Source organism: Hippoglossus hippoglossus, chromosome 1 (genome assembly GCF_009819705.1).
Source record: "Hippoglossus hippoglossus isolate fHipHip1 chromosome 1, fHipHip1.pri, whole genome shotgun sequence".
Lineage (NCBI taxonomy): Eukaryota > Metazoa > Chordata > Actinopteri > Pleuronectiformes > Pleuronectidae > Hippoglossus > Hippoglossus hippoglossus.
Window position 1 is genome coordinate 24,839,660 of NC_047151.1, and position 14,936 is coordinate 24,854,595.

Genomic DNA, 14,936 nt, shown 5'->3' on the forward strand with positions numbered 1-14,936 from the left:
GATTGCAGTAGAGTTACAGAAGCTAATGGTTCAGAGGCCAGAAAGGATTTGGTCTGGGGACGTCTGCTGCTCTGGATAACAGGAGCGTCTGCAGGTTTCAACAAAGTAAGACCTTAATAAATGAAATGTAAGATCCATGTCAAGTACAACAGATATGAAGGAATATCAAAGTCTCCGAATATTTGAAGGTTTCTGATTATTGAAAACAAGGTGAAATAGCCGGGTGGAAAATAACCCTTGAAAATCTGTCTATGTTCAGAAATAGAAGAACTTCTGATATATTCTGATATAAAAACCTTTTCTTCCTCATTTCTTACAATAATTACAATAGAAAACTGCCGAATTGAATTAGACACAAATTATGACTTCAGTAATTATCTTGTTTATTCTCCTGTTGGTGTTTTCCTGGCTAAAATCTTCCTCATAAACAACATTGTCATAAACCTGCTTGTATTCGTTGTTGTTTTAATGGCGTGTACAATGTGTGTGTGTCTGTGTGTGTGTCGTTGTGTACTCACAGGCCACCTGCACCTCTGTTCTCCTGTGGATTACTGTTCCCATCCTGTTCCTCACTGTGCACTGATACAGGCCGGCGTCGGTCCTCTTCAGGGACGAGACGGACAGCCTGCGGACGGACGGACACACAGAGAGGACGGTCATTAGGGTTTGTTTTATCTCGGAGCGGTAAATAAAGACGAGGGAGGAGAAGTTGGGAGCGATGTTTGGAGACCAGCAGCACGGGGGGGGGGGGGGCTCTGTTTGTTCATATGTAAGCACTCTTGTGTACTTCCCCTCCACGAACTTGATCTAAGAATGGAACCGGGCCTGAGATTGTCAAAGTTCCCCAATAACAGAAGAGAAGACATGTGCGTTAGTGTATTTGTGTTTATGTGTGTTGTATAAAAGGTTTTTGACTGTGTGCATGTTGTTTTTGTTCTAAAAGGGGTTGTTAATGGGGCTTTAATGGACTGTGCTTCACTAATGGGAAGCTTGGCATAGGATCTAGGTTGGTGCCATGCTGGGCAAACACACAAATGCATACACATGCACACACAGAGCTACATACTACACACAGACGGCATAGACACAGTACAACTGGACATCGCTTTGGGGCTCATTATGAATACCAGGACAGCCAAGTATTTAACTCCCAGGCTGTCGGCGTCTGCTGCCAACGTACACACACCACACACTAGTACACACACACCCCAACATCAAAAGGCTCACACACGTAATTCCATTTGCATCAGGAGTGACACATTGCAGGGCACCTCTCATCCTGAAACAGATTTTGATATTGGACACCGCCTAACGCTGCATCTCTCTCTCTCTCTCTCTCTCGCTCTCTCTCTCTCTCTCTCTCTCTCTCTCTCTCTCTCTCTCTCTCTCTCTCTCTCTCTGTGTTCCATTCCCTTTTAATATCACTATATATATATATATTTTTTTTTTAATTCTCACAAGTTGTTTGTTTTTTCTTTATTTATCCCACTAAACACAAAGTGCAGTGCTGACAGGTGCGAAATCAATACAATAAATTCTCAGTAAATTAGTTTGACACAGTCTCAGCCCGGAATGGGGGGGGTAAAGATTCCCTGTGGGATTCAGGACGAGAACAAGTTCAGTCAGGTTTTTTTTTTACAGGAAGACAGTTTCAACACAAATTGACCAAACTCCTCCGTTATACATCAATCTGTGTTCATCACATCACAACAACACACGTGGACATTTCCAGTGCACATTGAACCTTGTGCTTTAAATATAATAGGAGGACAGACTGTGGAATATATGATTTGTGTGTGAGTCATTGTTTAACTCCTTTTTACTTCAATGTGTGTTGTGCCTGCATTGAACGAGGAGGGAGGTGGAGTATGTTAATTTATTTCTACCAGCACAATGAGGTTAGCATTTAATTAACACGGGGATTAGCTAGAGTAAGTGTTCTTTGTGTAAAATAACTTTATTTGTCAGCTTCTAAATGTTCGACAGTGTTAAAGATAAGTACAGTAGCCTCGTTAATCGTGTTCCTGAAGACAATGCAAATATTAACGTCCTCGTTTATTTAGGTCTAACTTTTTTAATGATGGTTTTAATTCTGAACCTTAAGTGAGAAAAGTGACAGACGACTGTAGCTGAACTGAAGCTAAAGTTTCTATTGATTTGAGTCATTAAGGCTGCAACAATTTTCTAAAATGTGAAATCTTAGTTTAAAATGTGGTTTAAGTTCAGACAGGTCACAAAGTCAAGTTCAGCCACAATCCAGGATGTCAGCTGACAGCAGCAGATCACTATGGTGACTCAGCTGATCCCCTCCTACGATTTCGATCGGCAAAGTTTATACGGCACGTTTTAGTGTAGCTGCTTTAACTGCCCACTCTACCTGCTTACACTGCAAAGTGACTCCACAAGCCACCTCCACCCTAGCACCTCCTTTTCATACTGAATCGGAGCTAATCAGTGTCACTGACGCCTGCTCTGTGCCGAGATCTTTTAGCTGCTGCTCTACCTGCTTTACTTTCCATGGCGACTCATGGAAAAGCAGGAGGATCCCAGAACAGAGCACTTGTGTCGACTTCACTCAGCTCATGTGGTCCTGTTTGAAATCCAGTGTATTATTATGTGCAAGAAAGCCATCGATCAAATCCTCACAGCTGAGACCAAATATTTGTCATGTTTGCTTTAAAAAAATGACTGAGAAATTACTGAGGTAATGATTATTATTATATAAGTAATTGCAGATTCATTTTCCGTCAATCAGCTAACTGTTAAATCGTTTGGCAATTACAGCTCTGCTCATCTGAATTCTTTACCTTCCCGTACATCAAACAACATGAGAGGGGGACACAAATTAAATCACATCATAAAGAAGTTTGGAAAGGAACAAAATATGGACTTTGTATGAACAGAATTGTTGAGAAATATGTGTAAAAGTAATTCCAGTGTGTGTCACAAGGAGCCATTCACACACACACTCACACTCCAGTGGCAATGAGCTACCTTAGCCTGAACATATCAATATATATATATAATATATCAACACTGATATTAGCAGAGGACGCCACTCTACTTACTTAGTCTGCTTCCAATCAATTTACAGTAAAAAATTTAACAATATGAATGATGTATGGGTATATTACAAAAATCAGGCCTAAAATACCAGATGGTCTCACACACACACACACACACACACACACACACACACACACACACACACACACACACACACACACACTCTCTCTCAAACTCACAGCACCCTGCCAATTCAGTATAGCCCTGGCCTCACCAAACTGAAGTAGCCAGAACGCTGAGAGCAATCCAGAGCAACACAACGTCTCCTGGCTCAACCGGCGACTGCCTACAAAATGCTGGCTCAACCTCTCGTTCCCTCACTGTGCATGTATTCCCAGGATTCTCTGTATTTCTGAATGATGTGAAAAACAATTTTGTTTCACAGCTGCAGTTTTGCCGGGAGGGATTGCTTCGCTCGTACCGAACCCAACACACAAAGGGACAGAGGGAGAGTGGCGGAGGAAAAGAGGCAGAGAGGCAGGGAGAGAAAGAAGCTCACTTATTGATTGCTTCTCCTCTTCTTTCCCCGGACCATATACATATTTATAATGCTAATGCAATTATTAATCTCACTTTTGTTCCACAGCCTAAACGCTGTGACCTTCTCCGAGCACAGTCCATCACTAGCAGGCACAGCTGTTTATCCCGATGCTGCGGACGCAACCCTGGAGCGGCTCCAGAGGATGAGTTGCATTTTTAGGAAAAAGATAAATTGTTTGCATGTTTTGGTTTATTGTAACTTCCTTGCAGAGAGTTTTAGAGACAAGCCTCTTTGCATCCAAACTCATGAGTCTAACCTAGATCCACCGTGACGTCACCCATTGGCCTGTGAGCATTTACAAAAGGAACATCAGGCTGTATTGAAGCTAGGAATTGAGACCATAAACTATTTAGGAAGATGTTTGTGAGAAGTAGAGTCATTTTCTTACAGACTTCTATAGAAACTGAGGCACATCCACATTGGCTTCACCTCCAGGACTTGGAGTCTACGTCCACGGAGTGAATCACACAACTACGACTCTCAGGAGAAAGGATCACAGACCAAAAGGCAGACGCACACTTGGAGAAAAGAAAGGCATACACGACAAAAAGTCACACACTGCCAGCCGCTGCTAACTGACCTGTACTGCTGTGTCCAGTCGGTGATGTTGCTGTTGTTGAGAGTCCAGCGGTACTGCAGAGGCCAGCTGCCTCCAGCCAGGCAGGTCATCACCAGCCTGTTTCCCTCCAACACCACCTGCTGCCCTGCTCCGCCCCCTCGAAGGTAGGGAGCCACCTCTGACAAACAGAGACAGAGAAAGGAAAATATGTTATTCTGGCTATTTGAAAAAAGTTGAATTCTCTTATTCTTGCAGCAAAAGTTCAGCTGCATTCATCCACGACAAAAAAGGAGCAAAACAGGTTATATTCATGTTCTGTTCTTCACACAAAGAGAAGTTGGAAAAACATTCACATCAGTTATCTTGATTTTTTTTTTTTTTGCGTTTAGTTTTGAACTGAATTCTGTAATAACGTTGGCGGGTGCCATTTAGCGAATGTCAAGGCAGATATGAAAACTCATTTTAGAATTTCCAAAGACATGTGGTATCAAAGCAACAATAAAGAGAAAAGTTACTGAATAGAATGTGTTTCCTCATATGTTCTTTCTCCTGCTCCTCACATCCAGAGTCAAGACTTTTTTAGCAAAAGGTTACAGGCAGCACGTGTACACTGGAGTTCATGCAACCTGACCTTATCTCAATCTCATTTACACCCTCAGCAGCTTCAAGTGCCAGAGACGGGATGTGAGTGCGACAGTGTGAACCAAAGTCTGATGAGACACATGTTGGGACCTGGGTTTTGGGAGACCAAAGCTCTGCCTATATGTGCAGCCAAAAGCCTGAAGGACTCAGTCTGCCAGGGGCCATCAAAAGCCTGAAGCAGCATGTCCCTCCAGGACTCAGTCTCCCAGGGGCCATCAAAAGCCTGAAGCCGCATGTCCCTCCAGGACTCAGTCTACCAGGGGCCATCAAAAGCCTGAAGCCGCATGTCCCTCCAGGACTCAGTCTCCCAGGGGCCATCAACATCACACCGAGGTGTGAAACCCCCCCCAGGGACACAGGTTTCAACTCCCATTGGTCACTCTGGATCCCATGACCTGTGAGGTCACCGGGCCAATATAAGGCCAGGTCTCCCCCTCTTCTGTCTCTTCTGCCCCTTCCTACAATCCTTCCACAGGAGGGAAGGCTGTCGAGCCTCCAGCTCACATCTTCTCTTCCCATCCAACTCTTCGAGAGGAGCACAAAGGTGCAGCTTCCAGCTCATCTCACCAAGGAAACCTCTTCGCACTCCAAGCTCTACCAACCCTTCAAGCAGCGACTCGATGTCCTGCTCGCAAACTTCAGCCAGCAACTGAGCTACACAGCTCAACATAATCACTAAGGCGGGAGCCACAACCAGCCAGAAGACTTCACAAAACTTCGAACTGCACAGCAACTTCCTTTTTCCCCTTTCCACGGACGGGTAACACAACTGGGCTTAATAATTATACTAGGCTAAGCAAGACTGTTTATTCGATTCTGTGTGGTTTATAAGTTTGATTTGTGTTGTGATATTGTGGTTACAAGTTGTTGAGGAAGTTAATGCTAGTTATGCTCTTCAGTCCTTCCTTGCATACATCTAGCAACCTTCTCTAATTTGGCACACACACAGACACACGCATAACTCTTCACTTCATTAGCTCTACAGGTCGTAAACATTCCAATAGGGGGGGGAGGGTGTTATCTATTTGGCCAGCCGCCATCTTGAAAACACGCTGACTCACACAGACACACACACATACCTATCTTTGTTTAGCAATTAGACTGTTAGTAATTTGTGTTTTTATACTTTATTATATTCATAATAAATGTTTTTCTTTCACAAATGTTTTTTCATTAATGTTGCATAAGTGAATTTTGCCAACCTCTACACTGTCAAGAACTCCATATCCTTCAACTTAGCTAACTATCTATATGGTAATTTTGGTTATAGTTATTAATTTAATTGTTAATCAGAGTTCCAAATTTGTAGTTAGAACCTTTATGAGACTTAATCAATAAATTGGCTATCTTTTCCCTTCCTTTGAAGGGTGGTGCCCCGAGGTAACTTTAATGAATTAAAGTTATTAATTAATATTAATAATAAAATATTAATATTTGATATTTCTATTTTGATAACCAAATTTATTGAATGGCGAAAGGCACACCATTTTATGGTATCACGTTTGATGCATTATGGCACAACACACATCTGGAGGGTTTACCTCCTTGTGGTTGAAGTCTGTTTCACTGATTTGATATTGATGGAGACATATTCTGCTCATAGTCAGGTGCATAATTTTAATTTGTGTTGCTACTTGAAAAGGTTTCATCCTCTAATGATAAGAAAACACCTCACTTTGCTCAGACTGTCCATCGCTGCAGTTCCTCTTGTCTGAAACACTCGGTTTTAGCTCCTGTCTTTGAGGCCCCTCCTCCTGGTAAAGCATAGTCTGCTCTGATTGGCCAGCTGACCCGCTCTGTTCTAATTGGTCAAACACTTCCAGCATGTGTAGGAAATGTTGGCCTCCGCTCTCGCTTCACTTGGCTTTACTCTGGGAAGTGACCAGACGAACCGGACTGGCAGCGAGGCATGCATTATGTAGATGTGGGACATTGTGATTCCCCGGCCCTATTGGCCAGAAAACTGACGAGGCGTTTCAAGAGCTTCAGGAGCTTTGGGGATTTGAAACTTTGCAGAACATGCACAAGAAAACCTATAAAACACACAATAAAAAGCTGAAAAAGTACAATGTCTGCTTAAATGAAAGTAGATATTCATAAAACCATAATTCAGATTGACTGTCTTCGGTTTGCTATGTTTGATGGTAAACAATGGGATGAGTAATGTTGACATTTGGTGTAAGACCACACACAGGCTGCATTTGCATGATGATGTGCATCACTGCTTCGAATAAATCCTTCCCACCAGCGTTGATCTGCAACAGCAGTTAAAAAAAAAACAGTAATTCTATCAAATCCCTGGACGACAGGCAGTGACTACTTGGCCGCGCACACGCATGCCGCTGCATCAAATGGCACTTTGGCACTTTAAGGCTTTGCACGACGGAAAAAAGTCAACAGTCGTTCACAGTCACTTTCAATCCACATGTTTTGAGATCATATTCAGATGTGATGTAGAATTGATCAAATAACAACAACTGTTTCCTGTAATCTGCACTGGTTCTGCATCTTATTTGTCTCTATAAAGACATCAAGTGTTATTTCTTAATGCTCGGCTGAAATTGCACTGTATTGTATTATTTAGTGACTCACTGTGTTAAACCTGACGATAACCCTGTGGAAATCACTTGCCGTATTTCACAATGCACATTTGCTGCAGGGCTCAGCTGCGGCTGCTGTCTAAACAATAGCATCCAGTCTTTAACTCTTGGCTGCGGTGCTCAGACCTGGCTCACCACGACGACGTCAAGCTCCCAATGTCTGTCCACAGCAGCGAGCTGCAGGACAGGCAACATGTGTTGGGACCGGGATCCAGACAACAAACAAAACCCCAGCACCTGGATGTGGGATGTGAGGTGAAGGAAGTTACAGATTTATTCAGCCCATCGACCGTTTACACACACATACACACACACACACATGCCGGGTTATAGGGGACGAAGCTTATCTGCTTGTGACAGTATGTACGGACAGGTCCATAACTCTTCAGGCAAACTTTAACATTCCCTCTTTCTCGCTCTCCTTCTCCTGTCAACTCAATCTTCTCTCCACCCTGTCGTTTCAGCTCTCGCAGTTCTGTCTCTCCCCTGCACCTCTCATTTTGTCTCCATTGTCTCGGCTCCCCCCTTCCTTATTCCTCAGTCCCTGTGGAAGTGTCAGGGCCACCTTTTCTTCTCCCCTCCTCTTTCTCCACTCTCCACTGTCTCACCCTCTCCCCCCTCTCCCCCCCTTCTAGATTGATAGCTGCCTGCTCCTTGCACAAGAGGGAAGTGTTCCATCTATGATAGATTTATACTCAGGTCTGTGAGTGTGAGGGTAAGTGTGTGTGTGTGTGTGTGTGTGTGTGTGTGTGTGTAAGTGTGAGACAGAGGGAGATGGTGTGTGAGTGTGCATGCAAGTATAAGGATTTATTTGGAATATTCCGTTTCTACAGACGATGGCTGGCAATGCAGACTCCAATGTCAAACTGCTGACCAGCACAATAACTCACCTCCGCCTGCCTCGGTGTGGGAAGGAGGGAGAGGGAGGGAGAGAGGGAGAAGGGGAGCGAGCGAGCAGCAGAGCCCCAGTCTTAACAGCTTACCAGATATGACCCTCAATTAGAAATGTGTATAAGGTGCATGTGTACTGTACAAACAGAAAGGAAGTGGACATTTTGTATCATCCCACTCCTCTGCCACTTCCTTCACACAGTGCAAATCCAAATGTCCTGTCCGCCCCCCCCCCACTCCGCTCCCTCTAATCCCTTCTTTTCCATTTTAGAGAGAGTCCATTAGGAACTATACAGACAAAGATGGAGAACACCACATCCGAGAGGAACAAGGTCAGCTAACAGCATGTTTCACTCATTGATGTCATCGGTCTCTCTTCCTTCCTCGGCCGTCTGTCTCTCCGTCAATCAGTGTCAACGCGTCACTCTCTCTTTCCCCACAGTCTTCCCCTCGTCCTCGCCCGTCTCTCCCTCTCATCTGCCTGTCTATCCAGCCACCTGTCTGTCTGTCAAGACCACCACCCCTCCCTCTCTCTCTTTGTTCTTCTTCTCTTGTTGCCCCTCAGTCCATCTCTGTCAAAGTGTGTGGAAGCTCAAAGTACCGCTGCCTGACAGAGAGATTGCCCTCCGAGTGCGAAAGGAGAGTCACGACGCAGACGTACTTACATGTGCCCCCAAATGCACTTTTTATTTTATTTTCCTTCCCCCCTGCTGTGACATGTGCAAGCCTCTGCTCTCAGGCCCATCTCATGAAGCTGCTTAGGCAGATGCTGGGGAGGAATTCAATTTGCCGGAGAGATGAAGGCTGTGATAGAGGAGGGAGCGAGGAGAAGATGATGAAAGGACAGGAGGAGGAGAGGAGCAGGGTCACTGCTCAGGGGCTGATAGTCCGCCACCGTCCCGCTCTCTCTCCTCTCTGTTTCACTCTATCTCTCTGTGCTTTAACAGTTATTGGACATTAGGCCCAAAATGACTTGTCCTTTACAAATGGGCCAGTAAGGATCATTATTCTTACATTGTGCTGCATTAAACATCCTGAAATTAATCCTAAAATTACAGTAACAGCTGTGTCAGGATGGGAAATTTTCCCTGGCTCGATATGAGGTCACGAAGCAACAGCGCGGGTGAAGGTGTTAATTTTCTTGTTGGAAATTAGAAATTTGCCCGTTTGGCATAGGTGGTCAAACAATAACCCTCAGCAGTTAGCATTCAGATGAGAGAGAAAACCCTGACGTGTGAATGCATCTCACAGCATTTAGAGTGCGGGAATGAAACTGAAGTGGAGTTCTCACTCTAGCGGTGCCTGCTTAATTGCTGGATAAGATGGTGTGTACGTGCGTGCACAGTGGGGGTGCGTGTGTGTTTTTCAGGTCAGATTTAGGGTCACTCACTCCCCAAAAAATCACTTTATCTTCATAGAGCCGAGCCCCTGCTGTGAGTCAGGGCTGGCAGATCTGGCGATAGTCTATGAATACTGATTTACCGACAGCCCGGCTCTCTGTCTCACTCTCTCACGTACACATTCATCCCAACACTGACTTTTTGATGCATGAGTTTCAGGGGAGAAAATAACCAGATCAGTCTTATATTACCAGTAATTTTTCTATGAATAAGTGAGTAAAAGTTGCACAGTGCTAACAGCAGTCTATTTGATTATGGGGTGCAAATGAGTTCCACTCCTTTATAATCTAATAAGTCTGCCTGCACTGGTTTCAACAGGCATTTAAAAACACTTGATTGGACACACAAATAGGAGAATTATAAGTCGACTTTTAGATGTGTTGGTAGGAGTCCGAAAAAAAAGGTTTCAGGAAAAAATAAAGAAAATGAATTGGACAATATAAAGTTTTTATTTCCCAATCGAAGAGTTCAGAAAGGTCAGGTGAAAAATCTTAAATTGTTAAAAATTGCTGGCAATTATCGGCTGCTGGTTTATGGGAGGACCAGCAGCAGCGGAAAGAAAAACGAGGGAACACACTGATATGAGGGAAAGCAGCTGTTTCACCTTTCTACGTCTTTTCACTTATCACCAATAACTATCTGACATTCTTGATACAGGCTTCTCCATTTCTATTTAAATTATCTACTTTACTTGAATTCTTATCATTCTATGCAATCTATGGTCATATTCTTTCAAACATATTATTGTAATTATTAAATTGTTAATATGTTTTAATTCATTTATCATCATTCTACGGGTTATATTGTCAATTTGTATTATTATTAAAATGTTGACTCTGATGCTGTCGGTGAATATTTGCTGCTTGAAGCTGTAAAAACGTACGATTCCTGCAACCTAAAACGACTAGACACCCCCCCCACACACACACACACACACACACACACACTGTGACTATTTATACCAAGATATGTATTCAGCGCACAATCCACAGTTTTTGGTCTTGAAGATCGAAAGGAAGCAGAGATTGCACAACTAAGCAAAAGGATTAACGAACAAACTGGATGACAGCTGAAGCCAAATCATTTCATAAAGAAACCTCAAAATCCATTCATCATCAACATTCATCAACAACAGTCATGCTGCAATTTGCACAGGACAGAACTAAGAAACCTGGGAAAATGTACTATTTGGGGTGAAGTTGAGAGACAGACAACAGGATCTCTAACCTCTGCACAGAAAGCTGGAGGTGAGTGAACTTCACAGGAGTGAGGTGAATTCCAGGTGAGCTGTGGCTCTGACCTGAAAGCTGATGAACTGGATCGTAAATCAACTCTGCTTCATGTGTTTTTCGTCTTGAAATCATTTTCACATTTCTCCAGTTAAGTCATGCTGACAGTCCTGATTCCAGACATGTTTAAAATCACCTTAATAAAGAAAAATGCTGCAGCGACTTTAAAGAATAGCCTTTAAGGTCTGGTCCAGCCATGTCATTCCCTGTACGTGCCTGGAGTAGTTAAGAAACCGTTGGAGGATCTGGGACGAGCTCTGCATCCCAGTGTTTTTCAAACCCAGCAACAGACACCAAGACAAAAAGGTAATACATGCACTACACACACACACACCCAGAAGATAATTTATGCAGTCCACTGCAGTTAGAGAAGTACAAACCTATATATCAATGAAATTAAACAACCATTAAAGAAATGCATGGCTCTACACCGGACTGCCAACTCTTCCGGTCGAAAACAACCATTTTAAATACTGAGGACAGATGGTTTGAAGGAGGAGTGTAAACCATCCCACAACAGACGTCTATACAACACCAGTTATCTCTCACCTCTGCTGTCCTGTCGTCCCATCTCAGGAGCTTTAACAACCATTGACAGTCGGCCTCATGTGACCCCAAACACCATGGTCGTCTATACTCTGACTCCACTGACAACAGCCAGAAGCACTAATTAACCAAGTGACACCAATGGCCTTGATAACGACCTCAAAGATTTAAATACCTGGGTCACATCTGAAGAAGACTCTTTGATGAGACTAGAAATGTCTTCATGTATCTATGACCAAGTCAAGTGACCCTCAATTCAACTTTTCTTTGAAAACCATATTCTGGAAAACTGACATGTTTAATAAGTTAAAGTCCTCGTTCTCCTTCTCCATCAGTCCTCGTGTCTCCTCTTCATATTTTTTATTCAAGGATCCTTTTCTGATACGATTAGGATGTAAGTGATGGGGACGGAATTCACAGTCCTGCTGAAATGTGAATTATAGATTTGTAATGTGAATTATAGATTCACACAAGTGTCTCAAACTTTTCTATGTGCAAAAGTTTCAGACACTTAAAGTCAGAGGAGGATGGCTTAAAATATGACAAAATAGAGTTTGTATTCATCAAATAACTTCATAAGTTCGATAAGCACCAAATTCATGAATGAAATCAATATTTGCAATAAGCACCCTTTGCTTTCAAAGCAGCACCAATCCTCCAACGTACAGTACTTCCAGGAACTTGGCAGGTAGGTCGTTCCCACCATGTTGGAGAACTTATCACAGACACAACAGAGAAAAGCTCTTCCTGTTGTTGAAGACCTTTGAGTGACTCTGATTCTTTATGACTCTCGCTCCCTCGTGGTTTTGCTTGATGGATAAAGTCAAAACATCTGAAGCTCCTCAAACCTTTGCACAGTACTGTATACGATCACAAGTTCATCTGAGGGTAATGTTAGGCATCAGCAGTCTGAGTTAGTCGGTTAGCCTCTTTGTGTTTCTACAGACACTGTTTCCGTGCTTAGTCACACTTGAGGGTTAGTTACACAAAGAGATACTGAAAGAGACTAATAAGACACCCCCACTCAAAGCCTTGTATTAACTTCTGCTGAACTTTGGGATGTATTTTTGCACAAAAGAAGGGGCGATGGATTATGTCCCCATTGACTTGCACAACAACCCCAATAGTCTGAAGTCTGAACAGGGGGAGGGAGCAAAAACAAGCACAAAGTGTTTCATTGTTCATATGGGCACATGATTGTTGCAGTAAAGGAGACATATCACACTTATATTCAGGTTTATCATTTTAATTGTCTGTCCTTTCCTTCCATCCCAGGAGTTTTAACAACCATTCGCCCTCATGTGACCCGAAACACGATGGTTGTTTACACATGGCCTCAGATGACTAACTCCAACGGCTGTCGTAACAACAGCAAGAAGCACGAATGAACCAACTGACACCAATGACACAGATTTTAAATACCTCAGTCAGTCAGAACTCAAGATCCCTCTCGGATGAAAAGTGACTTCGGGTTTTTACTTGAAAATGTTCACAAAACACGTCACTTTCCTCAAACTGCGTTTTGCTGCACCTCCTCTTCTCAGCCTCTGTCTGAAATACTTAGATTTAGCTCTTCTAGCTAGTAACAAGGTGTTGTAGGAGCAATACTTTCTGTGGAGTAGAGGAGCCGTCTTTACCACAGACTAAACACACACTAAAAGACATTAGAGACACAATATGTCTCCTTTAAATAGAGGTAGATATTCATAACAGCAGTAAGTAATCCTGGCTGTCCCTCCGCGATGTTGGATGGTAAACAATTGATTGTGATGAATTATATTGACATTTGTCTTGCAAATTATACCTGGCAATAAAGGAACAGCTTAGGAGCAACATTGTGTTGCATATGACATATGTCAAAACATTCATGCCATCCAGAAAAACAAGCGTTTTGTTCACATTTACTCCGTGGACAGCTGGCTCCGACTCTGATGAATTCAAAATCAGCCCAACATTCCCAATGACTGTTGCTCTACACACAACTGATAACCAGCTCTGTCTTTTTCACACACACACACACAGACACACACACACACACACACACCCGAGACAGCAAACTAACTGAAGGAATCTGGTGACCACAGGAGTTGATAGCAGCAGAAAGCAGAAAACACCTGCTGCCTTTGATGATGATGAAATCAAAGTGGCTCTGATGCTCACCCACTGAGGCTGCAGCTCACCCACTGATCCCAACAGGCCACAGCTGAACTGTAAGATAGGGGGGGTGGGGGGGGGGTCCACAGGGAACCGAACTGCACTGGACTTGAAGTGTAGTCCTGGACAGGTGGGTGGGGCGGACAGGATGTGACTGCAGAACTTTGATCTGTGTCTCGTGGCTTTTTTCAAGTCGGCAGCTGCTTTAATTGACTACTGAGTGTCAGCCTGCCTACAAGAACAAAGCGTCTCACTGAATACAACTTCCCCCCCCTCCCCAACCGCTCTTCCTGTTCAGACAGCCAATCACAGCTCCCTCCTCTGAGCAACATCTTTGCCCGCTCCAATCATAGTTTCCACTAGCTTTGACTGACAGCTGTCTCTGAAGAGCTGACAGATGAATGACTGATCCTGATCTGCTGATTGTCAGATGCCGGAGCAGGAGACAAGTTGCCTTCACTATCACAAATCCACACAAAACCTCAAACCAGTACATGCAAACACAAGCGAACAGCCTGGACACAGAGTCAAAAGTCACAATGCTTGAACTGCTTATGTTAACTTCTCTAAAGTCTAAACCAAGGTTCAGGTTCTTGTTACATCTTGTACATTTGATCTAGTTAGTTGTGGTTTCACATTGCAAATTAGGGAGGGCACTAAAGACCTTGTATTACACTTCCTGTTATCATCACCTATGTAGGCGTGTCTACCTACACTGACTTTGACTGGTTTGTTAAACAGCAGCCGCCTGACACCCGTCAGTTTGGCAGGTTACAGTCTTTCTGTAGTTTAATGATGTCCAACTATCCAAAAATGTGTTTCACCCTGCCAACGAACCAACAATAATCAAGGTACGTGCGAAAGTGCCGTTATAGTCGGATCTCATCTTGCCTCCACGTGAAAAGCTTTTCAAGGTGAAAACCATTTCGGGAGCAGGTTAAGTTCAGATTGCAACTTTTGCAGTCTGGGTTCACATTGTGTTGTGTTAGACACGGGGACAGTGGTAGGTGAAAAGAAACACGTGTGCACAATTAATACTTAATCATATTGACTTTGGACATTTTCCCATTTGGCCCATACTCACTCAGTGACTGGCCAGTGTGTAATTATATTAACCCGAGCAAGTCTGGGAACCAAAGCTGTGACTGAGCAGTCACTTTGTCAGTTTAAATATCAGTGTAAGGCTTTTTGTGAAATTTCATAATGACAATCTAACTTTGTGTGAATGTCTGTGTGTGCACATGCAGC

At 43.4% G+C, this 14,936-nt stretch overlaps 1 protein-coding gene across 1 annotated transcript in view; it reads right to left on the minus strand.

The window, feature by feature from the left end:
* The window catches only part of LOC117765011 (protein sidekick-1-like), a 231,940-nt gene that overhangs the window by 138,098 nt on the left and 78,906 nt on the right, over positions 1 to 14,936 (minus strand). The window contains 2 exon segments of the mRNA XM_034591217.1: positions 519 to 625; positions 4,188 to 4,344. Coding sequence (XP_034447108.1) covers positions 519 to 625; positions 4,188 to 4,344 — 264 coding nt within the window.